Source organism: Grampus griseus (assembly GCF_964374135.1).
Source record: "Grampus griseus genome assembly, chromosome: X".
Taxonomy (NCBI): Eukaryota; Metazoa; Chordata; class Mammalia; order Artiodactyla; family Delphinidae; genus Grampus; species Grampus griseus.
In genome coordinates this window covers 60,097,334-60,124,337 of record NC_138999.1, presented here as the reverse complement: position 1 = coordinate 60,124,337, position 27,004 = coordinate 60,097,334, and the positions used below count along the sequence as shown (strand labels likewise).

Sequence of the window (27,004 nt, the reverse complement as noted above, 5' to 3'; positions counted from 1 at the left end):
TTGTCCTAGGATTCTATCCATCCTTTTTTTAAAATTTTTCTTAATAATTAATTTTAATAACTTTATTATACCTTACCTTCTTTCTTTCTTTCGTTCGTTCTTTCCTTCCTTCCTTCCTTCCCTCCTTTAGACAACGAATCATCCCAAATCGAGAAGGTGGACCTTGAGAGCAAGATTTATGATTTTTTCCCCTTTTTCTCTTTTTGTGAGTGTGTATGTGTATGTTTCTGTGTGAGAATTTATCTGTATAGCTTTGCTTCCACCACTTGTCCTAGGGTTCTATCCGTCCGTTTTTTTAAATTTTTTTCCTTAATAATTAATTTTAATAACTTTATTATACCTTACCTTCTTTCTTTCTTTCGTTCGTTCTTACCTTCCTTCCTTCCTTCCCTCCTTTAGACAACAAATCATCCCATATCGAGGAAGTGGACCTTGAGAGCAAGATTTATGATTTTTTCCCTTTTCTCTTTTTGTGAGTGTGTATGTGTATGTTTCCGTGTGAGAATTTATCTGTATAGCTTTGCTTCCACCACTTGTCCTAGGGTTCTATCCGTCCGTTTTTTAAAATTTTTTTCCTTAATAATTAATTTTAATAACTTTATTATACCTTACCTTCTTTCTTTCTTTTGTTCGTTCTTACCTTCCTTCCTTCCCTCCTTTAGACAACAAATCATCCCATATCGAGGAGGTGGACCTTGAGAGCAAGATTTATGATTTTTTCCCCTTTTTCTCTTTTTGTGAGTGTGTATGTGTATGCTTCTCTGTATAGCTTTGCTTCCACCACTTGTCCTAAGGTTCTATCCATCCGTTTTTTTTTAAGTTTTCTTAATAATTAACTTTAATAACTTTATTATACCTTACCTTCTTTTTTTCGTTCGTTCTTTCCTTCCTTCCTTCCTTCCTTCCCTCCTTTAGACAACGAATCATCCCAAATCGAGGAGGTGGACCTTGAGAGCAAGATTTATGATTTTTTTACCCTTCACCTCTTTTTGGGAGGGTGTATGTGTATGCTTCTGTGTAAGATTTTGCCTGTATACCTTTGCTTCCACCATTTGTCCTAAGGTTCTATCTGTCCCTTTTTTTCCCCTAAATAATTATTTTCTAATTTAGTAACTTTATTATACTTTATTTTATTTTACTGTACCTTCTTTCTTTTTTCCTTCCTTCCCTCCTTCCTTCCGTCCTTCCTCCCTCCTTCCTTTCTTTCCCTCTTTCCTTTCTTTCTTCCTTCCTTCTCTCCCTCCCTCCCTCCCTTCCTCCTTCCTTTCTTCCTACCTCTACTAATTCTCTCTCTACTCTTTCTCCCTTTTACTCTGAGCCGTATGGGTGAAAGGCTCTTGGTGCTGCAGCCAGGAGTCAGTGCTGTGCCTCTCAGGTGGGAGAGCCAACTTCAGGACACTGGTCAACAAGAGACCTCCCAGCTCCACATAATATCAAACAGTGAAAATCTCCCAGAGATCTCCATCTCAACACCAGCACCCAGCTTCACTCAACGAGCAGCAAGCTACAGTGCTGGACAACCTATGCCAAATAACTAGCAAAACAGGAACACAACCCCACCCATTAGCAGAGAGGCTACCTAAAATCATAATAAGTCCACAGACACCCCAAAACACACCACCAGACGTGGACCTGCCCACTAGAGAGACAAGATCCAGCCTCATCCACCAGAACACAGGCACTAGTCCCCTCCACCAGGAAGCCTACACAACCCACTGGAGACAGTCATCAAATACAACGGGAACTACGAACCTGCAGCCTGCAAAAAGGAGACCCCAAACACAGTAAGATAAGCAAAATGAGAAGACAGAAAAACACACAGCAGATGAGGGAGCAAGATAAAAACCCACGAGACCTAACAAATGAATAGGAAATACGCAGTCTACCTGAAAAAGAATTCAGAATAATGATAGTAAAGATGATCCAAAATCTTGGAAATAGAATGGACAAAATGCAAGAAACATTTAACAAGGACCTAGAAGAACTAAAGATGAAACAAACAATGACGAACAACACAATAAATGAAATGAAAAATACTCTAGATGGGATCAATAGCAGAATAACTGAGGCAGAAGAACGGATAAGTGACCTGGAAGATAAAATAGTGGAAGTAACTACTGCAGAGCAGAATAAAGAAAAAAGAATGAAAAGAACTGAGGACAGTCTCAGAGACCTCTGGGACAGCATTAAATGCAGCAACATCCAAATTACAGGGGTTCCAGAAGAAGAAGAGAAAAAGAAAGGGACTGAGAAAATATTTGAAGAGATTATAGTTGAAAACTTCCCTAATATGGAAAAGGAAATAGTCCAGGAAGCACAGAGAGTCCCATACAGGATAAATCCAAGGAGAAATACACCAAGACACATATTAATCAAATTGTCAAAAATTAAATACAAAGAAAGCATATTAGGAGCAGCAAGAGAAAAACAACAAATAACACACAAGGGAAACTCTGCAAGCCAGAAGGGAGTGACAGGACATACTGAAAGTGATGAAGGAGAAAAACCTGCAACCAAGATTACTCTACCCAGCAAGGATCTCATTCAGATTTGATGGAGAAATTAAAACCTTTACAGACAAGCAAAAGCTGAGAGAGTTCACCACCAAACCAGCTTTACAACAAATGCTAAAGGAACTTCTCTAGGCAACAAACACAAGAGAAGGAAAAGACCTATAATAACGAACCCAAAACAATTTAGAAAATGGGAATAGGAACATACATATCGATAATTACCTTAAATGTAAATGGACTAAATGCTCCCACCAAAAGACACAGATTGGCTGAATGGATACAAAAACAAGACCCATGTATTTGCTGTCTATAAGAGACCCACTTCAGACCTAGAGACACATACAGACTGAAAGTAAGGGGATGGAAAAAGATATTCCATGCAAATGGAAACCAAAAGAAAGCTGGAGAAGCAATTCTCATATCAAACAAAATAGACTTTAAAATAAAGACTATTAGAACAGACAAAGAAGGACACTACATAATGATCAAGGGATCGATCCAAGAAGCAGATATAACAATTGTAAATATTTATGCACCCAATAGAGGAGAACTTCAATACATAAGGCAGACACTAACAGCCATTAAAGGGGAAATCGACAGTAACACATTCAGAGTAGGGGACTTTAACACCCCACTTTCACCAATGGACAGATCATGCAAAATGAAAATAAATAAGGAAACACAAGCTTTAAATGATACATTAAACAAGATGGACTTAATTGATATTTATAGGACATTCCATCCAAAAACAACAGAATACACATTTTTCTCAAGTGCTCATGGAACATTCTCCAGGATAGATCATATCTTGGGTCACAAATCAAGCCTTGGTAAATTTAAGAAAACTGAAATTATATCAAGTATCTTTTCCGACCACAACGCCATGAGACTAGATATCAATTACAGGAAAAGATCTGTAAAAAATACAAACACATGGAGGCTAAACAATACACTACTTTATAACGAAGTGATCACTGAAGAAATCAAAGAGGAAATAAAAAAATACCTAGAAACAAATGACAATGGAGACACAATGACCCCAAACCTATGGGATGCAGCAAAATCAGTTCTAAGAGGGAAGTTTATAGCAATACAAGCCCACCTTAGGAAACAGGAAACATCTCAAATAAACAACCTAACCTTGCACCTCAAGCAATTAGAGAAAGAAGAACAAAAATACCCCAAAGTTAGCAGAAGGAAAGAAATCATAAAAATCAGATCAGAAATAAATGAAAAAGAAATGAAGGAAACGATAGCAAAGATAAATAAAACTACAAGCTGGTTCTTTGAGAAGATAAAATAGATAAACCATTACCCAGACTCATCAAGAAAAAAAGGGAGAAGACTCAAATCAATAAAATTAGAAATGAACACTGCAGAAACAAAAAAGATTATGAGAGATTACTACAAGCAACTCTATGCCAATAAAATGGACAACCTGGAAGAAATGGACAAATTCTTAGAAATGCACAACCTGCCAAGACTGAATCAGGAAGAAATAGAAATATGAACAGACCAATCACAAGCACTGAAATTGAAACTGTGATTAAAAATCTTCCAACAAACAAAAGCCCAGGACCAGATGGCTTCACAGGCGAATTCTTTCAAACATTTGGAGAAGAGCTAACACCTATCCTTCTCAAACTCTTCCAAAATATAGCAGAGGGAGGAACACTCGCAAACTCATTCTACGAGGCCACCATCACCTTGATACCAAAACCAGACAAGGATGTCACAAAGAAAGAAAACTACAGGCCAATATCACTGATGAACATAGATGCAAAAATCCTCAACAAAATACTAGCAAACAATCCAACAGCACATTAAAAGGATCATACACCATGATCAAGTGGGGTTTATTCCAGGAAAGCAAGGATTCTTCAATATACGCAAATCTATCAATGTGATAAACCATATTAACAAATTGAAGGAGAAAACCACATGATCATCTCAATACATGCAGAGAAAGCTTTTGACAAAATTCAACACCCATTTCTGATAAAAACCCTGCAGAAAAGTAGGCACAGAGGGAACATTCCTCAACATAATAAAGGCCATATATGACAAGCCCACAGCCAACATCATTCTCAATGGTGAAAAACTGAAAGCATTTCCACTAAGATCAGGAACAAGACAAGCTTGCCCACTCTCACCACTCTTATTCAACATAGTTTTGGAAGTTTTAGCCACAGCAATCAGAGAAGAAAAGGAAATAAAAGGAATCCAAATCGGAAAAGAAGTAAAGCTGTCACTGTTTGCAGATGACATGATACTATACATAGAGAATCCTAAAGATGCTACCAGAAAACTACTAGGGCTAATCAATGAATTTGGTAAAGTAGGAGCATACAAAATCAATGCACAGAAATCTCTGGCATTCCTATACACTAATGATGAAAAATCTGAAAGTGAAATCAAGAAAACACTCCCATTTACCACTGCAACAAAAAGAATAAAATATCTAGGACTAAACCTACCTAAGGAGACAAAACACCTGTATGCAGAAAATTATAAGACGCTGATGAAAGAAATTAAAGATGATACAAATAGATGGAGAGATATACCATGTTCTTGGATTGGAAGAATCAACATTGTGAAAATGACTCTACTACCCAAAGCAATCTATAGATTCAATGCAACCCCTGTCAAAGTACCACTGGCATTTTTCACAGAACTAGAACAAAAAATGTCACAGTTTGTATGGAAACACAAAAGACCCCGAATAGCCAAAGCAATCTTGGGAACGAAAAACGGAGCTGGAGGAATCAGGCTCCCTGACTTCACACTATGCTACAAAGCTACAGTAATCAAGACAGTATGGTACTGGCACAGAAACAGAGAGATAGATCAATGGAACAGGATAGAAAGCCCAGAGATAAACCCATGCACATATGGTCACCTTATCTTTGATAAAGGAGGCAGGGATGTACAGTGGAGAAAGGACAGCCTCTTCAATAAGTGGTGCTGGGAAAACTGGACAGGTACATGTAAAAGTATGAGATTAGACCACTCCCTAACAACATACACAAAAATAAGCTCAAAATGGATTAAAGACCTAAATGTAAGGCCAGAAACTATCAAACTCTTAGAGGAAAACATAGGCAGAACACTCTGTGACATAAATCGAAGCAAGATCCTTTTGGACCCACCTCCTAGAGAAATGGAAATAAAAACAAAAATAAACAAATGGGACCTAATGAAACTTTAAGGCTTTTGCACAGCAAAGGAAACCATAAACAAGAGCAAAAGACAACCCTCAGAATGGGAGAAAATATTTGCAAATGAAGCAACTGACAACGGATTAATTTCCAAAATTTACAAGCAGCTCATGCAGCTCAATAACAAAAAAATAACCCAATCCAAAAATGGGCAGAAGACCTAAAGAGACATTTCTCCAAAGATATAGACTGCCAACAAACACATGAAAGAATGCTCAACATCATTAATCATTAGAGAAATGCAAATCAAAACTACAATGAGATATCATCTCACACCAGTCAGAATGGCCATCATCAAAAAATCTAGAAACAATAAATGCTGGAAAGGGTGTGGACAAAAGGGAACACTCTTGCACTGCTGGTGGGAATGTGAATTGATTCAGCCACTATGGAGAACAGTATGGAGGTTCCTTAAAAAACTACAAATAGAACTACCATATGACCCAGCAATCCCACTACTGGGCATATACCCTGAGAATACCAAAGTTCAAAAAGAGTCATGTACGAAAATGTTCATTGCAGCTCTACGTACAATAGCCTGGAGATGGAAACAACCTAAGTTCCCATCATCAGATGAATGGATAAAGAAGATGTGGCACATAAATACCACGGAATATTACTCAGCCATAAAAAGAAACAAAATTAAGCTATTTGTAATGAGGTAGATAGACCTAGAGTCTGTCATACAGAGTGAAGTAAGTCAGAAAAAGAAAGACAAATCCCGTATGCTAACACATATATATGGAATTTAAGAAAAAAATGTCACAAAGAACCTAGGGGTAAGACAGGAATAAAGACACAGACCTACTGGAGAACGGACTTGAGGATATGGGTAGGGGGAAGGGTGAGCTGTGACAGGGCGAGAGAGAGGCATGGACATACATACACTAACAAATGTAAGGTAGATAGCTGGTGGGAAGCAGCCGCATGGCACAGGGATATCGGCTAGGTGCTTTGTGACCGCCTGGAGGGGTAGGATAGGGAGGGTGTGAGGGAGGGAGACGTAAGAGGGAGGAGATATGGGAACATATGTATGTGTATACCTGATTCACTTTGTTATAAAGCAGAAACTAGCACACCACTGTAAAGCAATTATACCCCAATAAAGATGTTAAAAAAAAAAAACCAAATACTGTAAGGTGAAGCACCTAAAGTAGTAAAATTCATAGGGACAGAAAGTAAAATGGTGGTTGCCAGGGGCTGAGGGAGGGAAAAACGGTGAATTACTGTTTAATGGGTAATAGTTTCAGTTTTACAAGATGAAAAGCGTTCTGGAGATTGGCTGTATAACAATGTGAATGTAGTTAACACTACTGAATACACACTTAAAGGTTAAGATGGTAAATTTTGTGTTACATGTATTTTACCACAATTAAAAAAAAAAAGAGTACATGTAACTGTACGATTCCATTTACCTAAAATTCTAAAAAGTGTAAACTCATCTATAGTGACAGGAAGCACATCAGTGGTTGTCAAGGAGGGACAGGGAGGGTAGAGAGAAGGGAGGAGAATGGAGAAAGGGATTTCAAAGAGGCACGAAGAAACTTGTGGGGGTGACAGATACACTCATTATCTTGTCCCGACAATTTCACAGGTATAAACATACAACGAAATGTACCAAATAGTACACTTTAAATATGTGCCGTTTATTGTATGTCAATCATCTCAATAAAGCTGTTTTTTTTAAAAAAAAGGATAAATGGGATGTACCAATGAAGATTAAAGCCGTACCTCATCATCAATCTTCATCTGGAAATCTTCCTCATTTTCCTCTTCTGGAGCAAAAAAGGACTTCTCACCATAGCCAGCATCCTGGAAGAGGACAAATCCATGCATAAGACAAAGCACAAGTTTCACTGAATACCAAGTACAGAACACCAAAAGCCCATTTTGCATAGAGAATGGATTCTGTAAAGTCTTAGGCGTACCTATCACCATTCTACATCCTTAGGCTAATACATGTGGATAGTTAAGGCCCATTAGGAAGCGGAATAGAGATGCTTATTAACTCAATGGGACAGAGTTGTGCTATCTCACCCCAGCTAGACCTTTCCTATTTTGGCCTGATAAGGACATTATGCTTCTCTAAGCCACATGTCCAGCACCATCATCATCTCTGCCCACCTGGAAGGCTATAGAAAACAACTAATAAGTACTTTTCCTGCTAACACACCTGTCTTACAAAGAACAGAGATTAAAACCACCACCCAAATGAATGAGCAACCATTTTCAAAGCAAAACAATATGCCCTAAGTCCCTCACTAGGCCTTCCCACTGGTATGTAGCTACAATGCAGTTTACCCCAGAACTGATATACACAGAGTACATCATACAGTTTGACTTTATAAATAGTTGGTAATAATCTAGTAACCATCATTTGTAAGCCAGTGAGAAAAGTCTTCACCCTCATCTCTCTGAAAAAAACCCATAGGCACAAGTAGTGCCTAAGAGGAAGGTGTTCACCTTCAGCCGCTGCTCTGCTGCTATCATGCTATAATAAGCGCAGCACTGCTCTGGAGACACCATAGCCCTGATCTCCTCCTCAGTTGGTAAACGAAAATCAGACTTCAGCACCCACCAGTTTGAGTCCATGCCTAGAAAAGATAGAGAAAATGAGACCATTCTGAATTCCAAAGGCCCTTTCATTGACAGCAACAGGGATAGCGAAACAAGACTGAACTAGGCAATGTCCCAGAAGGTATCAGGCCTAGCCACAGTTAGCCTGACTGTCCGGCAAAGAAAAGCCCTGCTGCTAGGTTTCCTATATCTCACGTAAGACATCCAATAATCACACTGAATTTCCTGACAGGCAAGATTAAATAGCAAAAAAAAAAAAAAAAAAAAAAAATTAAATAGTAATCAGAGTCTCCATAATTAGAAGATTTGCTACCTCCTTTTGATGACTTTATTATTTTTTTCTACTTTATTAACTGTATGTTTATCCTTTTAACTGGAAGCCGTAATTCCTTTCTTGGAGAGAGGCAGAGAGGACATATAATCAGTCACAATTGATGACCTGTGCGTTTGAAGTCAGCGCAGAGCTTTAGCCTCTTCCGGATGCTGCTTTCTGAATGGGAAGGAAAGGCTTTTTTTATATCTTCCATTCGGATCCGCCGTGGCCGATCTTTACTCTTCCAGAACAGGCGGTAAATAAACACCTGCCCAACAAACCGAATTTTTTTTATTTGGCAAAGTAAGGATAAAAGTCCTCCCCAGGGCCCCTTCCCCTGCTAATGCCCTATGTGTTTTGATCTTTCCTGGTGTGCCCCCAAGTCCACATATCCTTTTATGTACACCCAGAGCCCCTCCCTATCCTCTCATTCTTACCTGGAGAAAGTCTCGAATATGTGTATTGGCCCTTTTGGAGTTGGGCCCAGGAACTTCAAACAAGGGGCACTGCTGTCCAACCACAAAAATATCCACTAATTCCCGAATATAGTAACCTTGTCTTGTGCGAATGATAAGGAAGTCACTTTCTGGCATCTTATGAAGATAGATTGGAGCACGAAAAAGATTGTTCTCAAATGCCTAACAAAAACAAAAACACAAAAGTTATATACAGAGAAACCCTGGAAATTTAGTAAACTAATGAGAAAGGAAAATCAAGCTTGTTTGCTCTCTATCCCCGTTATGCCATCTAAGGTCTATCGAATAACGTAAACAAATTATAACATGGAGTATCAAATGGGATTAGACAGATAATTTTTTACCCACTGGCTACCTTTAAGAGTCAGTAGTAGGGAAACTACAGGATTTGGATTCAGATGACACTGGCTCTGCTACTCACTGTATGATGTCAGATAAATTACTTAATAGCTATGAGCTTAATTTTCCTCATCTCCAAAATGGAGATATTTAAAACGCCTATACCCCACACGATTGCTATAAAGATTACATATGAAAATCACTTTATAAACTAACAAGTACCATACTATTACCCTAGACCTAGCATAGCCCTTGACATAATATGTGAGATCAAAACATTTGTTAAGTAAATTAATAAAAAAATAAAACAACAAAAACAACTGATGAATTAGAAAGTGTGCTAGAAAAGACAGACTAAACATGCAGGACAGAAACATTTGAGCTTGTTTAAGCAGCAGCCAGATGAGGATCAACTATCACAAGAAGCTGTGATTCTAAGGAAAGACTTTTCAAAAAAATCAGAAAAGTAGAAAGAGGGAGGATCTTCAATAGATAGGTGTGGAAAGAAAATTCTAAATGTGAAAAAGAGTTACAGGGGAAGGTAAAAAAGGATCTCTCTGAGAGACTACAAAAGTAGCCACATAAGAAGGGGATGGACTGGTACAAAATCTCAATAGAAAGTTACAGGGGTAGGAACTCCAGGAACAATATGAAGGTGATACTCAAAATATGGTGGGAAATGGATTACAGATGTAGAGGATAAAAAAAAAATGTGCTTATTAGATGCTTTAAGAGAATAAGCAATAGAAACAATGGAATAAAGTAGGTACAAGAGCAGGTAAAATGGTTAAGATTGCCAAGAGAAATGAAGTGGGGCGGGAGTGGGGGGGAAACAAGGTAGAAGAGTGCTAAAGATTTCCTCACATCATTTGTGGACCTCTGTACATTGCCTTAACAAAACATGTAAAAGCTAGGTTACCAAAGGGCATCTCTATACCCATCAGAACAAAGAGGGGAAAAAACCATTTCACTACAGCTGGGGACTGTAAGTAGCACAGTTCAGGGTGGTTCAATACTCAAAATGACCATGACTAATATAATCAAAACATACCCATCTTACACATACAAATTAAACATTCATAAATTAACTATCGTAAATATTTTTTAAGATTTTTTTTAAAATGTGGACCATTTTTAAAGGCTTTATTGAATTTGTTACAATATTGCGTCTGTTTTATGTTTTGGTTTTTTGGCCCCAAGGCATGTGGGATCTTAGCTCCCCAACCAGGTATTGAACCTGCACCCCCTGCATTGGAAGGTGAAGTCTTAACCACTGGACCACCAGGGAAGTCCCTATAGTAAATTATTAATCCCAGGTTGATTTCCCTATGCCACCCAGATGTTTCTAGACTTCTTACCACTAGGTATTTTCAAAAAACTATTTCAAATTTAACTTACTGAATAACATAATAAGGAGCCAGTTTCAATAAAAAGATGCAAAAAATTTTTGTATTATAATCATTTTTAGTTTATATTGCTCTTTCCCATACTTGATGTATAAACAGTATCTCAATCAACTAGAATTGGTCCTTTCTGGGCTGACTAGCTCCTCATCTGTCAATTTCCTTAGGAAAGAGTTACAACAGGAAGTAATTCCTCACCTGCAGTAATTGTCCAGGATGGAGTGAGCCTAGAAAAGGAGATGTATGGCAGTAAACAGTTTCTCCATATTTACAATCTGGGGCTCCGGGATCTTTTCCGGGTTTCTATAAGGAATGCAGCAGACCCAGTTACTATCCCAGAATATAATCAATAAGCCTACACAAAATATTCCATGAGCACAGCATTCTACTAATAGTACTACCTGCAAAATGGATATCATTCCTTTCTCCCAATAAATTTCTAGTATAAAATAAGAAAATACACGTTCACATATGATCACTGGATATTTAACTACAACTATACTAACAACAAAGATTTTCTGAGCAGACTCACCCGCTTATAGTAGTTTTTAATCTTGGTTGCCATGCCAACCTGCATCATTAATGGTCCATTTTCCTCACTATATTCTGCAAGAATAAGATCTCCATCTTTGCCTGTGAGGTCCTGAGGTGTGCGCATGAAAAACATCTCTCCACCACCTGAAGCTTGTCTCTCTTGTTCTCTCATCTGCCGAGAACAAAGACAATACAGTACAGCTACTGACAGGACAATAATTACAGTGATGTTGTTCATTGAGACATCAAAAACTCTTACCTGCCTTTTTTTTTTCCAATTTCATGGCAAAAATTTTCAAACATAAAGTCAAAACTATGAACACCTATTATCCCACCACTTAGATGTAACTTTGTATTTTGCCATATTTGTTTTACCTGTAACTCTCTCTCAATAGATTTTGCTTAACCATTTTTCAAAGTTGCAGTTATCGTGGCACTTCACCACATTTTCATACATCTCCCAAGAATAAGGACATTCTCCTAAATAACCACAGTAACATTCTATCACATCTAAGAAAATAAATAATATCCTAGTATCATCTAATATCCAGTCCATCTCCCCCATTTGTACTCCAATGTCTTTTATAGCTGTTTTTTTCTAACCAAGATTCAATCATACCTTAGCCTTCTTTTTGATGTGCTTTAGCAAGGGCTGGACTGAGTGGGGACCTGGCTGAGATAGTGCCCCAAAAGAGTACTTCTTTAGAGGTGGGCGATGGAACTGCCGTAGTTTAATGGGCCCCATGTGGGTGGGAAAGAAGGGCTGCCGCAATTCCACAGCAGGAATTGAGTGCTAAGACAGAAATATAAGGGTTCAAATTAAACTCCAGCCTAGGCAAGATTTACCCATATCCTCCATCATAAAAAAGCAGTGGTTCCCATTCACCACAGAAAAAATGCTACTTTTACCTGGATAATATTTCCTCCAAAGGTGCCTCGAAGACCCTGTTGCTTAGGGTAGTAATATTCATCATTGGAGAGATTCCATGGATCTTTCACTTCTGGCTGAGACATGTTCTAATGATAGATCATCAAACCTTAGTGAGACTATCCTTCTCCATTACCTTTCTTTGTTCTTCTAAACACCAAACCCCTTTTCCCTTCACAGACCTGCTGTGGTTCCTCCTTGATGACTCCTGTTTTCCCTAACAGAATTCGACTCTTCTTCAGAGATGATTCCTTCTTACTCTCCTTGGAGGGGGAGTTAGAAGTAGCCTCTTCCTTTTCATCTGGAATTTCTGAGGAAACAAAAGTCACCCTGGAGTTGTTATCCCTTAAGATTCACCTTTCCTAATGACACCTTTGCAATTCCTAACCAGATTTCTCATCCTTCTCCAGACCACTTCTAGTCCATAATCAACTCCAACCAAACTACACTCCTGACATCTCCAAGGTACTACTTTCCAACATTCCTATCTTATGAGTTTTCCCTAAACAATACACAAATACTAGAAACTGACAGCCACAACTTTGCTCTCTCAAACTGCTATCAAGAAGCTTCTAGTCTTGACCTTCCCAACCCTTCTGATTTGCTCCTGCCCCCGACATTAGCAGAGCAAGCTGTCAATTATGGAGGAGAAACACTGACCCAGCCAGTACCATACCCAAAATGAGGTTCTCATCATTGGGATCAAGTGTCAAAACAGGAGGCTCCAAGAGCCGGGGCATGGCCTGAGCATCCCAAATGATATTGTCCTCCCAGCGTCCATATACTAGCTCCTCATTGTCAATGGGAAAAATGGAGTACCAAGGTTTGTCATCATCCAGGGTTGCTGCAAAACCTAGTCAAAACACGAGAAAACAATAACAAACAAAACATTTATGCCCCCTTCAATTCTAGCAAAGGGAAAAGGAGCAAATGCTAGTAGTTACTCATGTGGCTACTGAAAAGGAACCTAGTGGATACAGTGTATTTTAAAAAATGTTGCAGACAAAAATGCTCACTGCAATGTTTTTTTATAATAGTCAAAATTTAAACAGCTAAGTGTTTAGTAATGGACTGATTAAATAAATTATGGTAATAAATGATATGGTAAAATACGCTAACAATATATGTAGTAAAATGTTATATTTAAAATACAATAATTATTGGTAAATTATGAAAACATCCAAGTATGACTGCTATGTAACTAATAAAGTGTTTAGATAGAAGGAAGGAAAGAGGTTCAGCTCCAGGTCAGCCGGCAGTCGCATCCTTCCCATGACCTCCGCCCACAGCGGGGCACAGGCCTGAATAAGGAACTGGGCGTGCTCTGCAGAGATTCGCGGCCTCTGAGGGCAGCAAGAAGCAGAGGTGCAAATGCTGGTGAAGGAGACGGGAGGTGTGTACGTGTCTGTGCTCTGGAACCTCACAAAGTTCGGCTTCCACACTCTTCCTCTGATTCCTCTTCCCGAATACCTTCTAAAGGTTCTTGCCGTGTGGATGAAAGGCTCTTGGTGCTGCAGCCAGGAGTCAGTGCTGTGCCTCTGAGGTGGGAGAGCCAACTTCAGGACACTGGTCCACAAGAGACCTCCCAGCTCCACATAATATCAAACGGCGAAAATCTCCCAGAGATCTCCATCTCAACACCAGCACCCAGTTTCACTCAACGACCAGCAAGCTACAGTGCTGGACATCCTATACCAAACAACTAGCAAGAAAGGAACACAACCCCATCCATTAGCAGAGAGGCTGCCTAAAATCACAATAAATCCACAGACACACCAAAACACACCACCAGACTTGGATCTGCCCACCAGAAAGACAAGATCCAGCCTCATCCACCAGAACACAGGCACTAGTCCCCTCCACCAGGAAGCCTACAAAACCCACTGAACCAACCTTAGCCACTGGGGACAGACACCAAAAACAACGGGAACTACGTACCAGCAGCCTGCAAAAAGGAGACCCCAAACACAGTAAGATAAGCAAAATGAGAAGACAGAAAAACACACAGCAGATGAAGGAGCAAGATAAAAACCCACGAGACCTAACAAATGAAGAGGAAATCGGCAGTCTACCCGAAAAAGAATTCAGAATAATGATATTAAAGATGATCCAAAATCTTGGAAATAGAATGGACAAAATGCAAGGAAACATTTAACAAGGACCTAGAAGAACTAAAGATGAAACAAACAACGATGAACAACACAATAAATGAAATGAAAAATACTCTAGATGGGATCAATAGCAGAATAACTGAGGCAGAAGAACGGATAAGTGACCTGGAAGATAAAACAGTGGAAATAACTACTGCAGAGCAGAATAAAGAAAAAAGAATGAAAAGAACTGAGGACAGTCTCAGAGACCTCTGGGACAACATTAAACGCACCAACATTCAAATTATAGGGGTTCCAGAAGAAGAAGAGAAAAAGAAAGGGACTGAGAAAATATTTGAAGAGATTATAGTTGAAAACTTCCCTAACATGGGAAAGGAAATAGTTAATCAAGTCCAGGAAGCACAGAGTCCCATACAAGATAAATCCAAGGAGAAATACACCAAGACACATATTAATCAAACTGTCAAAAATTAAATACAAAGAAAACATATTAAAAGCAGCAAGGGAAAAACAACAAATAACACACAAGGGAATCCCCAAAAGGTTAACAGCTGGTCTTTCAGCAGAAACTCTGTAAGCCAGAAGGGAGTGGCAGGACATATTTAAAGTGATGAAGGAGAAAAACCTGCAACCAAGATTACTCTACCCAGCAAGGATCTCATTCAGATTTGATGGAGAAATAAAACCTTTACAGACAAGCAAAAGCTGAGAGAGTTCAGCACCACCAAACCAGCTTCACAACAAATGCTAAAGGAACTTCTCTAGGCAACAAACACAAGAGAAGGAAAAGACCTACAATAACGAACCCAAAATAATTCAGAAAATGGGAATAGGGACATACATATCGCTACTTACCTTAAATGTAAATGGACTAAATGCTCCCACCAAAAGACACAGATTGGCTGAATGGATACAAAAACAAGACCCATATATTCGCTGTCTATAAGAGACCCACTTCAGACCTAGAGACACACACAGACTGAAAGTAAGGAGATAGAAAAAGATATTTCATGCAATTGGAAACCAAAAGAAAGCTGGAGTAGCAATTCTCATATCAGACAAAATAGACTTTAAAATAAAGACTATTAGAAGAGACAAAGAAAGACACTACATAATGATCAAGGGATCGGTCCAAGAAGAAGATGTAACAATTGTAAATATTTATGCACCCAACATAGGAGCACCTCAATACATAAGGCAAACACTAACAGCCAGAAAAGGGGAAATTGACAGTAACACATTCATAGCCCCACTTTCACCAATGGACAGATCATGCAAAATGAAAATAAATAAGGAAACACAAGCTTTAAATGATATATTAAACAAGATGGATTTAATTGATATTTATAGGACACTCCATCCAAAAACAACAGAATACACATTTTTCTCAAGTGCTCATGGAACATTCTCCAGGATAGATCATATCTTGGGTCACAAATCAAGCCTTGGTAAATTTAAGAAAATTAAAATTGTATCAAGTATCTTTTCCGACCACAACGCTGAGACTAGATATCAATTACAGAAAAAGATCTGTAAAAAATACAAACACATGGAGGCTATATACACTACTTTATAACGAAGCGATCACTGAAGAAATCAGAGGAAATAAAAAATACCTAGAAACAAATGACAATAGAGACACGACGACCCCAAACCTATGGGATGCAGCAAAAGCAGTTCTAAGAGGGAAGTTTATAGCAATACAATCCTACCTTAAGAAACAGGAAACATCTCAAATAAACAACCTAACCTTGCACCTCAAGCAGTTAGAGAAAGAAGAACAAAAATACCCCAAAGTTAGCAGAAGGAAAGAAATCATAAAAATCAGATCAGAAATAAATGAAAAAGAAATGAAGGAAACGATAGCAAAGATCAATAAAACTACAAGCTGGTTCTTTGAGAAGATAAACAAAATTGATGAACCATTAGCCAGACTCATCAAGAAAAAAAGGGAGAAGACTCAAATCAATAAAATTAGAAATGAAAAAGGAGAAGTAACAACTGACACTGCAGAAACAAAAAAGATTATGAGAGATTACTACAAGCAACTCTATGCCAATAAAATGGACAACCTGGAAGAAATGGACAAATTCTTAGAAATGCACAACCTGCCAAGACTGAATCAGGAAGAAATAGAAAATATGAACAGACCAATCACAAGCACTGCAATTGAAACTGTGATTAAAAATCTTCCAACAAACAAAAGCCCAGGACCAGATGGCTTCACAGGCGAATTCTATCAAACATTTAGAGAAGAGCTAACACCTATCCTTCTCAAACTCTTCCAAAATATAGCAGAGGGAGGAACATTCCCAAACTCATTCTACGAAGCCACCATCACCCTGATACCGAAACCAGACAAGGATGTCACAAAGAAAGAAAACTACAGGCCAATATTACTGATGAACATAGATGCAAGAACCCTCAACAAAATACTAGCAAACAGAATCCAACAGCACATTAAAAGGATCATACGCCATGATCAAGTGGGGTTTATTCCAGGAATGCAAGGATTCTTCAATATATGCCAATCAATCAACGTGATACACCATATTAACAAACTGGAGGAGAAAAACCATACGATCATCTCAATAGATGCAAAGAAAGCTTTTGACAAAATTCAACACCCATTTCTGATAAAAACCCTGCAGAAAAGTAGGCATAGAGGAAACTTTCCTCAACATAATAAAGGCCATATATGACAAACCCACAGCCAACATCGTCCTCAATGGTGAAAAACTGAAAGCATTTCCACTAAGATCAGGAACAAGACAAGGTTGCCCACTCTCACCACTCTTATTCAACATAGTTTTGGAAGTTTTAGCCACAGCAATCAGAGAAGAAAAGGAAATAAAAGGAATCCAAATCGGAAAAGAAGAAGTAAAGCTGTCACCGTGTGCAGATGACATGATACTATACATAGAGAATCCTCAAGATGCTACCAGAAAACTACTAGGGCTAATCAATGAATTTGGTAAAGCAGGAGCATACAAAATTAATGCACAGAAATCTCTGGCATTCCTATACACTAATGATGAAAAATCTGAAAGTGAAATCAAGAAAACACTCCCATTTACCATTGCAACAAACAGAATAAAATATCTAGGAATAAACCTACCTAAGGAGACAAAACACCTGTATGCAGAAAATTATAAGACGCTGATGAAAGAAATTAAAGATGATACAAATAGATGGAGAGATATACCATGTTCTTGGATTGGAAGAATCAACATTGTGAAAATGACTCTACTACCCAAAGCAATCTACAGATTCAATGCAATCCCTACCAAACTACCACTGGCATTTTTCACAGAACTAGAACAAAAAATTTCAATTTGTATGGAAACACAAAAGACCCCGAATAGCCAAAGCAATCTTGAGAACGAAAAACGGAGCTGGAGGAATCAGGCTCCCTGACTTCAGACTATACTACAAAGCTACAGTAATCAAGGCAGTATGGTACCGGCACAAAAACAGAAAGATAGATCAATGGAACAGGATAGAAAGCCCAGAGACATACCCACGCACATATGGTCACCTTATCTTTGATAAAGGAGGCAGGAATGTACAGTGGAGAAAGGACAGCCTCTTCAATAAGTGGTGCTGGGAAAACTGGACAGGTACATGTAAAAGTATGAGATGAGATCACTCCCTAACTCCATACACAAAAATAAGGTCAAAATGGATTAAAGACATAACATAAGGCCAGAAACTATCAAACTCTTAGAGGAAAATACAGGCAGGACACTCTTGTGACATAAATCACAGCAAGATCCTTTTGACCCACCTCCTAGAGTAATGGAAATAAAAACAAAAATAAACAAATGGGATCTAATTAAACTTCAAAGCTTCTGCACAGCAAAGGATACCATAAACAAGACCAAAAGACAACCCTCAGAATGGGAGAAAATATTTGCAAATGAAGCAACTGACAAAGGATTAATCTCCAAAATTTATAAGCAGCTCATGCAGCTTAATAACAAAAAACCAAACAACCCAACCCAAAAATGGGCAGAAGACCTAAATAGACATTTCTCCAAAGAAGATATACAGACTGCCAACAAACACATGAAAGAATGCTCAACATCATTAATCATTAGAGAAATGCAAATCAAAACTACAATGAGATATCATCTCACACCAGTCAGAATGGCCATCATCAAAAAATCTAGAAACAATAAATGCTGGAGAGGGTGTGGATGAAAGGGAACCCTCTCGCACTGTTGGTGGGAATGTAAACTGATACAGCCACTATGGAGAACAGTATGGATGTTCCTTAAAAATACTAAAAATAGAACTACCGTACGACCCTGCAATCTCACTACTGGGCATATACCCTGAGAAAACCATAATTCAAAGAGTCATGTACCAAAATGTTCATTGCAGCTCTATTTACAATAGCCCGGAGATGGAAACAACCTAAGTGTCCATCATTGGATGAATGGATAAAGAAGACGTGGCACATATATACAATGGAATATTACTCAGCCATAAAAAGAAACGAAATTGAGCTATTTGTAATGAGGTGGATAGACCTAGCGTCTGTCATACAGAGTGAAGTAAGTCAGAAAGAGAGAGACAAATACCGTATGCTAACACATATATATGGAATTTAGGGAAAAAAATGTCATGAAGAACCTAGAGGTAATACAGGAATAAAGAGACAGACCTACTAGAGAATGGAATTGAGGATATGGGGATGGGGAAGGGTAAGCTGTGACAAAGCGAGAAAGAGGCATGGACATATATACACTACCGAACGTAAGGTAGATAGCTAGTGGGAAGCAGCCGCATAGCACAGGGAGATCAGCTTGGTGCTTCGTGACCACCTGGAGGGGTGGGATAGGGAGGGTGGGAGGGAGGGAGACGCAAGAGGGATGAGATATGGGAACATATGTATATATATAACTGATTCATTTTGTTGTAAAGCAGAAACTAACACACCATTGTAAAGCAATTATACTCCAATAAAGATGTTAAGAAAAAAAAAGGGAAGGAAAAAGAAAAAAAACTATTTCTTAGATTTAAAAGACATTTTTGGTTTTCCTCTGAATTTAAAAGCAATCCAGATTAACTCAAGAAAATCTGGAAAATACACAAAAGGTATAAAGAAAACTGCGAAGCTGTTTGTGATCTTACAAACTGTAAGGAACCACTGTAAATCCCATAGTATATTCCCTTTTAGTAAACTTTCTGTTCATACAGTGTGTTTTTCTTTTTCACTTATGCAAACAGGTTATCAAATATGCCACTTCATATCTGGGTTTTTTTTTCCATTTAAAATGAATTTCCCATGTCATTAAACATTTTTATGAAGAGCTTTAAATGACGTAAAATAATATTACATTATGTGAAAAGCACAACATGTAAAATTGAATGAGCTCAGCTACATACACACACAAGACAGAAAACGGAAAGAAAAATACACCAAAATGTTAAAGCTGATAGTCTCTAGATGGTAGGATTACCAGTGATTTTTGACACTGTACTGTATCTTCACAGTTTTCTACATTAAGCATAGCATACCTTTTTTGAGTGTCCACGTGTATTTAAGAAGGAAAAAAGCAAATTGTAGAACGATAAAGATAAAGGGCCTTTGGAAACAAAAGTAGACTATAAAGATAAAAGCATTGTTACAGTTCAGAAAGATCTTTAACTTCAAAGTAGTTTTCACATTTTTCTAATGAGAAATCAGAGTCCAACCTAGTTCATTAACAGTGTAAAAAAAACATTACAGACTAGAATCAGGGCTCAGATCCAAAACATTTCACTGTCCCTCAGCAGCCAAGATGACAGCTAAGCCTACTTAAGATGACTGAGATGAAGGACAGTTTGTGCTGGACTCAGCGGGCATAGATGCACACCTTGTTGAACATTGTAAGCCATGGCATTCCTAGTCATGCTGGAAGGAAGCCAGCCTGCCAAGCTTGCACGCTGTGGTTTTGTCCCTTTGTGTTTGACATCCTCGCCATCCCAGATGATATCATCCTCCCAATGCAGCTGTGTCACCATCAGGAAGTTTTCATCAGCCAGAAGATCAGTGCCACTGCTTTCCTCAAGTTTCCTGAAGTCCTACACAAGTAGGAGAGGAACAACAAATCCCTGAATGGTCACTTGTCAGAGTTCCCACTCCAAATGCCGCAACAGATACATCAAGTGTGGTCCCTGACTTGAGAGAAGAACCTGATAACAAAGGGGTATCTGCCTCCTCCCACTCCTAGTCTGGCACAGCACTCACCTCACAAACACAATCCTTGCAGTGGGGCCAAGTTGCTAGGGTGATATACCACACGAAACAAAAGGCTTGGACACCTCAATCTCCCACCAAGGAAACCCTACCCAGTGTCTCCCCAGTTGAAAAGTAAAGTAAAACTGATAGGGCTCTGGGCACAGTGATTCCTTTCTTACATACCAGTGTTACTTACCTCCATCATTCTACATTTCATCACAGGTTCAAGTTCCATCTTTCTCAGTTTGAAGCCATAGTCAAACCCACTGCCATCTTCAGGAACACCCAGCATATCATACCACAGTCTAGCAGGACCATAACGCCACTCAGCCACTCTTGGCTTGGTGTCTGTCACTTTATCTGTATCTCCAGTTGACTGGGAAAACTTGGACTCCACAGGAGCCATCATTGTGATCTGTAACAGAATAAAGTAGAAGGGGAGGAAGATATCCCGATCCCAGATGCTCTAAGGCTACAGGGAGTTAAGAGGCAGGAGGGGAACTTAGAGGAGCCGTAAGGATGATTCTTGAACAGGACTGGAGTTCGAATGTAAACAATGGAGGTATATCATGGCATACTCTATCATTCAACTTTCCTACTCATCAGTGTATCACCATCTGCCTGTCCCCAATACTTTTCTATTACAACAGGGAAGGGACAGCCACTGGGATTGAAATCGTGATTACTTAATGATAATCAGCACAGGACACTACCTGCTAAGGTATCATTTTCAATTTAGACATAAGCTAGGGAGAACTCATTTGTTCCCCTCTTAGGTCTTAATTCCAGATCTCTACTTTGCCTACTTCATCATCAGAGAGACACTGCTCTGGAGGTGGTGGTGGAGCGTAGTCGTAGTTCCACAAAGATTTCTGGTTGACTTCTGATTCTACTGAGCACTCCACCTCCTGGATCTGCTCTTCCTGTATTAGTTCACGGTGCTTCTTCTTCCTCTTTCTCCGAGCACTCCGCCAAACAGATGGGACATTCTTCCCTGGTCCAAAAAGACGTAGGAAGCGTAACACCTAGAACACAAAACGTGCTTCTATGTCAGAGACTCAATGTCAGATAGGAAAACAGTAGCTCTGAGTCTGGAAACTCCCTTGAGGATTCTACTCAACTGTGAGGGAGGGATCAAGAAATGCTGAACTCAGATTTATAACATCTGCCAAGAAAGTAAAGTGTTCATTAATAATTTGGATTAGTTCTTTTTAAACAGAAAGGACAATTTCTAATGAGAACTATATAAATCACATGTACTATCAATGCACAAAACTTAAAAAAAGGAAACCTTTAGATTCTACCCATTCCATATTCAATATCTTAACAACACAACTCAGTATCTACAAGAGGGCAGTGGTTTGCAATGTGGACATTCTCCATAGAAAGTACCTTCCCAGGACGAAATTCTGGGAAAAGTTCTGTGACACTCGGCAACAGCTTGGTGGCATCATGCTGCATAATCCCAGCCAATGGTAGGGTCAGCTTTCCATCCTCAGATTCTGCCTGTGTTGCTTCCTGAGGTCCCATCTCAGATTCTGAGTCAGAGGAACTACTGAAGTCCACTTTCTCTGAGGCCAAAGAGGAAGGGGCAATGATGGAGGGCAAGATGATGCCTTCTCCATCCTCAGACACTGCAACAAGGAAGAGAAACCCCTTTGGCATGTAACTGTGAGCATATTTCCTCAAATTCAGCCAACACCCACTCTAGGCTTAAGCATGGCTCAATGGCAGGGGATACAGTTCCAAGCACCCAGATTACTAGTAGGCAACCCAGAAAACTCATTCCAACTCATTATCTCCCACCATCCCCAACTCACCTTGTACCTGGTACCCTGGGGTTGTGATGAGAGAAAACAAACACTATTACTACATTTACTACTTTCTGTAAGTATATTAGGTTAAAGAAATGTGACCAATAGAAAAATTACATAACACTTTTATACCAGTCAGGCCTTATGTCCGATTCAGGGACCCATAAACTGGAGAGATTTTTTTAAGCCCACAGGGTAACAATGAAATTATTTAGCATAAAATAAGATCTATGCCACAAATGCTACTTAGCCTGCAGACTAAAAAGGAAATGGCTTAAAACTCTAATAGGAGACACTTAGGTTGACGTAAGCCTCAAAATACAGGAGATCAAAGATACTGCTCTTCCCCAATCTTCTAGCCTAGAACAGGGTTACTTACTGCTGTTGCAGACATAGGAATAGGTGAGACGATCATTAAAGACCCTGCCTTTGAAATCTCTGACTCTGACAGGTGGCTCTAAATGATTTATACACATTCTAGGTGCCTTCCTATTTAATCATTTCTTTTAAAGAGAGTCATCTAAACAGGTAGATTCCAAATACCAGTACAGATCAGTTGCATCAGAAACTGCTTGGGGGAATTCTCTGAAATCCCTGAGCTCTACCTCAGATCTTCTGAATCAGATTCTCCAAGGGTGACAGTCAGAAATCTGTATTTTTTTAAAAGACTCGAGGTGATTCTGATGGGCAGCCAGATTTGAGAACCACACTGACCTAAACTACTTTTTCTTGAGTGCATATTAAAATACTGTTGCCAAATGTTTTAAAAGTAAAATTTCCCTTTAATACTGAAATTTGAAAATTGTATGAATCACTTCTAGAAGTTGTGTCCTTTCCTAGCAGCTTAATTTTAATAGCCCACTATGAGCATGCCAAAAATTTGGACCAGGAATGGAACTTGCTCCTCAGACAAAAATAGACAGTCTCTACTTACCACCAGTAATAGCATCCTGGTCCTTATCCTTCTTCATTGGTCCTGGGGGTGGAGGTGGAGGAGGCATCAACTTGCAATCAATGTCTTCACAATCAGCATCATAGTCATCCTCATCATAATCTAATAAAACCAAGAAAGTGATCTCCTCAATATCCAGAATGTCACACAACAGCCTTGAGCTCCCTTGTCGTTCAAGAATTTAAAGCACCACATGAAGAACTAGGCAGATGCCTTGACAACACACAAGAGATGCAGTTTCTGCTTTCAGAAAGAGATGGCACCATATTGCCAAGTGCTATGAACACCATGTATATCTCACACAGGAATTTAGGAAGCTCCCAAGAACTGTTTAAAACCTTTGCTCCTTCTCCTGGTCAAACCCTGTTCCTTTATTTTCATGCTACTCAATCTCATAACGGAATTGAACATTCTTCTTTCCTCTGTCAGCTGAAGACTGGACTTTTTTCTCACCTCCCAAGTCTTTGACACATTTTTTTCTGTCTACCTTCTATAGTCTGTTATTCTTTTCACTACCCTTTAACCAATGGCATCACTCAATACTTAGTCCTGAACACTCTGCTTTTATTCCTCTATACACTCTCCATTCCCTTTCTACAGAATCACCTTTATCCAGACTAAACTCAAATCTGTTCAGTCTTGCCCTGACTTAGCCCCTCTACAATTGCACTGCATGTTCTGCTGCCTGAAGAGCTTTTCCATTCATATATTCAACAACCGCATTCTGTATCACACTGAAATATCCTTCAACTCTTTTAAATTCCCTTTTGTTACTATCAATACCACCTCCATCCTCATTTTCCCAGCTTATGATTTTAGCCTCCTGTCTCCTTCATCAATCTCTTACCCCCAACACACCTTTTCCAATCAATCATTAATAGTAGTCATTATAGCAACTTCTATTCACTGAGCTCCCATTATGTGCCATGTACTTTTAGCTATTTTATCTATAATCCTCCCAATAATGCTACAAAGTAGGAATTATTCTGAGATACAGAAGCGAAGTGACTTAGGGCCATACAGTTTTAAGTGACAAAAGTCAGAATTCAAGCCTGGTTTAACAACAGTGTCTTTCCAACACGCTTGCTCACTCACCAAGTTCTACCGATGTTTTATCAGCAACTCTCAAGTCTGACACTGCCTATCATTTTCCACAACTGTCACCCTATTCCAGACCTTGATAACTTTTGATAACTTTACATCTAGCCCACAAGAACTGTCTCCAAGTTAGTCTGCCCCTTCACCCTTTTTCTAATCAAAACCCCAAAGCAACAAGCATCACTTTTCATTTTCATTTAGGAAGGAAAGACAACTAACATTTATAGAGCATCCACCACGACACTGTTCTATGTAGGTGCTTTCATACCATGTGATAATGAACTTGAATTCCCACCAAAGTCCTATTAATGAGGTAGGTATTAATACACTTATTGCAGAAAGAAAACTGACGGATTACTACAAATGAGAAATCCAAGCCTCAGAGACTGAGCAACTTTCCCAGGGTCAAACTAAATATGGAGTTGGGACTTGAACCTATGACATTCTGACTCCAAAGTCCATCTTCTTTTCATTATACCATCCTGCTTCTTACTCAACAATCTATATCAGTTTACAATCCTTTATGGCAGCAAACCCCAAGTAATGCGTACATAAAGGTGCTGTCAAATTGCTCTATGGTTGGTTCTTACTATTTGGTGTATGTTTTCCACTCCTTCCAAGAAAACTTGCTGGCCAATTCCCCCCACACTACTTGCTTATTCCTATCTCCCAACCTTTATGCAAGCCATGTTTCCAAACCACAATGCCCTGCTGCGACCTCTTCATCAAACCTTATCTTTCAAAATTTTGCTCAAAATTCACCTCCATGAAGCCTCTTCTAATGACCTCCATCTACTTCTAATTATTCCAAAGAAACACCCTTATCAATCAAGCCATGTGAAAGGGCCAATGCCAGGGAAGGAGGAAGCTAAGGGCATAGATGAAGGTACCCTCAGAGGACAAGAGAACTTGGAAATGAGCTTCCCACAGTACTGAGACTCTATCAAATACAGCATCCTCCTTTTCCAGGAGGCCAGCTCACACAACCCAACTAAGAACCCCCCACCTATCCTCTTCCTTACCATCCCTAGCCAAGACAACAAATCCAAAACTGAAAACTATAACATGCCCTGAAAAATCAGATCTGCTACCACCTCCCCCTCAGCCTAAGTCAGGGTGCTCAAACAAATAGTTATGCTATTTGACTTAGCTAGTCTGGCAGCCCTTCAAAATTAAGTATAACACTCTATACAGAAATATGAGCTGGCAACTGGTTTATGTCTTCTTATTATGAATAATTATGTTTTGCAGTCATTTATCTCACCTTCCCCAAATGATAACAATATCCCTGAAAGTAAGGCCTGTACCTTCTATTTTTCTAGGTTACTTCTTGTGTATGTGGTGCAGTTAATTCTCTTTATATAAGAAGCACCCAAATATATTAACTGGCTCTGAAGAAACTAAGTTCAGCTCTTTACCAAGGTTTTATCTATACTTCTCAGCAGCCTGAAATCTAATTCAAAGAGGTGGATAATGAATAAACAGTGAACAACTTCATACGAAAGTCCCAAACAGTGAAAGGTAGTACAGGGCAGTGGAAAGAATGAACTAGGATCAGCAAGTCTAGGTTCCAGACCACAAAGCCGAGCTACTCAAAAATCAGAAAATGGATTTTATTATCTTTGTACTTTACTATCACAGTTTATAACACATAACGGGTGCTCAATGCCTAATAAACTGAAATGCTGAATTAGTCAAGGTCTGCCACTAGTAACTACAGAAATTTTGATAAAGTTCCACATTTTATTAAAGTTTTCTGAAGTTCCAGGTTTCCATATCTATGATGAGGTTAAGAATAAATAATCACTAAAACCCCTTCAAACTCTGACATTTAGATTCTATAATGTAGCACCTTATACTAGGAGGAAAACCCATGTTGTGAGCAAGCATTAAGCGCACTGTGTCGGCATACAGGTAGTGAGTGATTAACAGAAGCTGAGCCGATAAATACATGTGCTTGTTTATATACAACATAGCATACTTAATCTTTCTTCAACTACCAATTCCTTGAGGACAAAGACTGAGTTTAAATAGCATCTAAAACAGTACTGTGAACCCCATAGGTACTCAAATACCAGATGATAAGGAGAAAAGAATTATCATCCTTATTTGGCATTCACCAAGAATTTGGGACTAACCAGTATGAGGAATAAAAGCCTGAGTATAGTAACGCTGCCCCAGAACACAAAAGAGGACAGCAGCTACTTGGAACTGAGCTGACAAAGGGAGAGAAGCAAAGACATAAAGAGCAGAAACAACGACAGAAAGCTTGGATAGAAACAAACTGGACTACACAGCAAGAAAATGTACTGGAGTGCTCTTAACTGATGGCACCAAAGAATCACCTGCATGGCAAAGGGGCTGCAAGGTCCCCATTGTTTGCTGGTATCTTCGGCTTTCATCTTCTGCTACCTCATTAATGTCTGAATAGTCCACAGCATCTTCTGTACTCCTGATCCATCCTATAAATAAAAAGGGGAGGTAGATCTAAACAAAGAG

General features: G+C 39.0%; 1 protein-coding gene across 14 annotated transcripts in view; it reads right to left on the bottom strand.

The window, feature by feature from the left end:
• Positions 1-27,004, bottom strand: part of TAF1 (TATA-box binding protein associated factor 1) — a 143,123-nt gene that overhangs the window by 114,696 nt on the left and 1,423 nt on the right. For 12 of the 14 annotated variants that reach the window (XR_014298465.1, XR_014298466.1, XR_014298467.1 and 9 more), the window contains 16 exons: positions 26,851-26,967; positions 23,390-23,509; positions 22,034-22,275; positions 21,448-21,666; positions 20,838-21,056; positions 20,277-20,484; positions 12,978-13,154; positions 12,484-12,611; positions 12,283-12,390; positions 11,993-12,166; positions 11,372-11,545; positions 11,038-11,142; positions 9,059-9,259; positions 8,748-8,889; positions 8,195-8,325; positions 7,463-7,543 (listed from right to left, as the gene is read on the bottom strand). Coding sequence is in view for 6 of the 14 variants with exons in the window: in XM_082680717.1 (XP_082536843.1) it covers positions 7,463-7,543; positions 8,195-8,325; positions 8,748-8,889; positions 9,059-9,259; positions 11,038-11,142; positions 11,372-11,545; positions 11,993-12,166; positions 12,283-12,390; positions 12,484-12,611; positions 12,978-13,154; positions 20,277-20,484; positions 20,838-21,056; positions 21,448-21,666; positions 22,034-22,275; positions 23,390-23,509; positions 26,851-26,967 (2,546 nt within the window). In the remaining 8 variants the exon portion in view is untranslated. The remainder of the gene's footprint in view (positions 1-7,462; positions 7,544-8,194; positions 8,326-8,747; positions 8,890-9,058; positions 9,260-11,037; positions 11,143-11,371; positions 11,546-11,992; positions 12,167-12,282; positions 12,391-12,483; positions 12,612-12,977; positions 13,155-20,276; positions 20,485-20,837; positions 21,057-21,447; positions 21,667-22,033; positions 22,276-23,389; positions 23,510-26,850; positions 26,968-27,004) is intronic. The other 2 variants (XM_082680718.1, XM_082680720.1) reach the window with 1 other exon arrangement.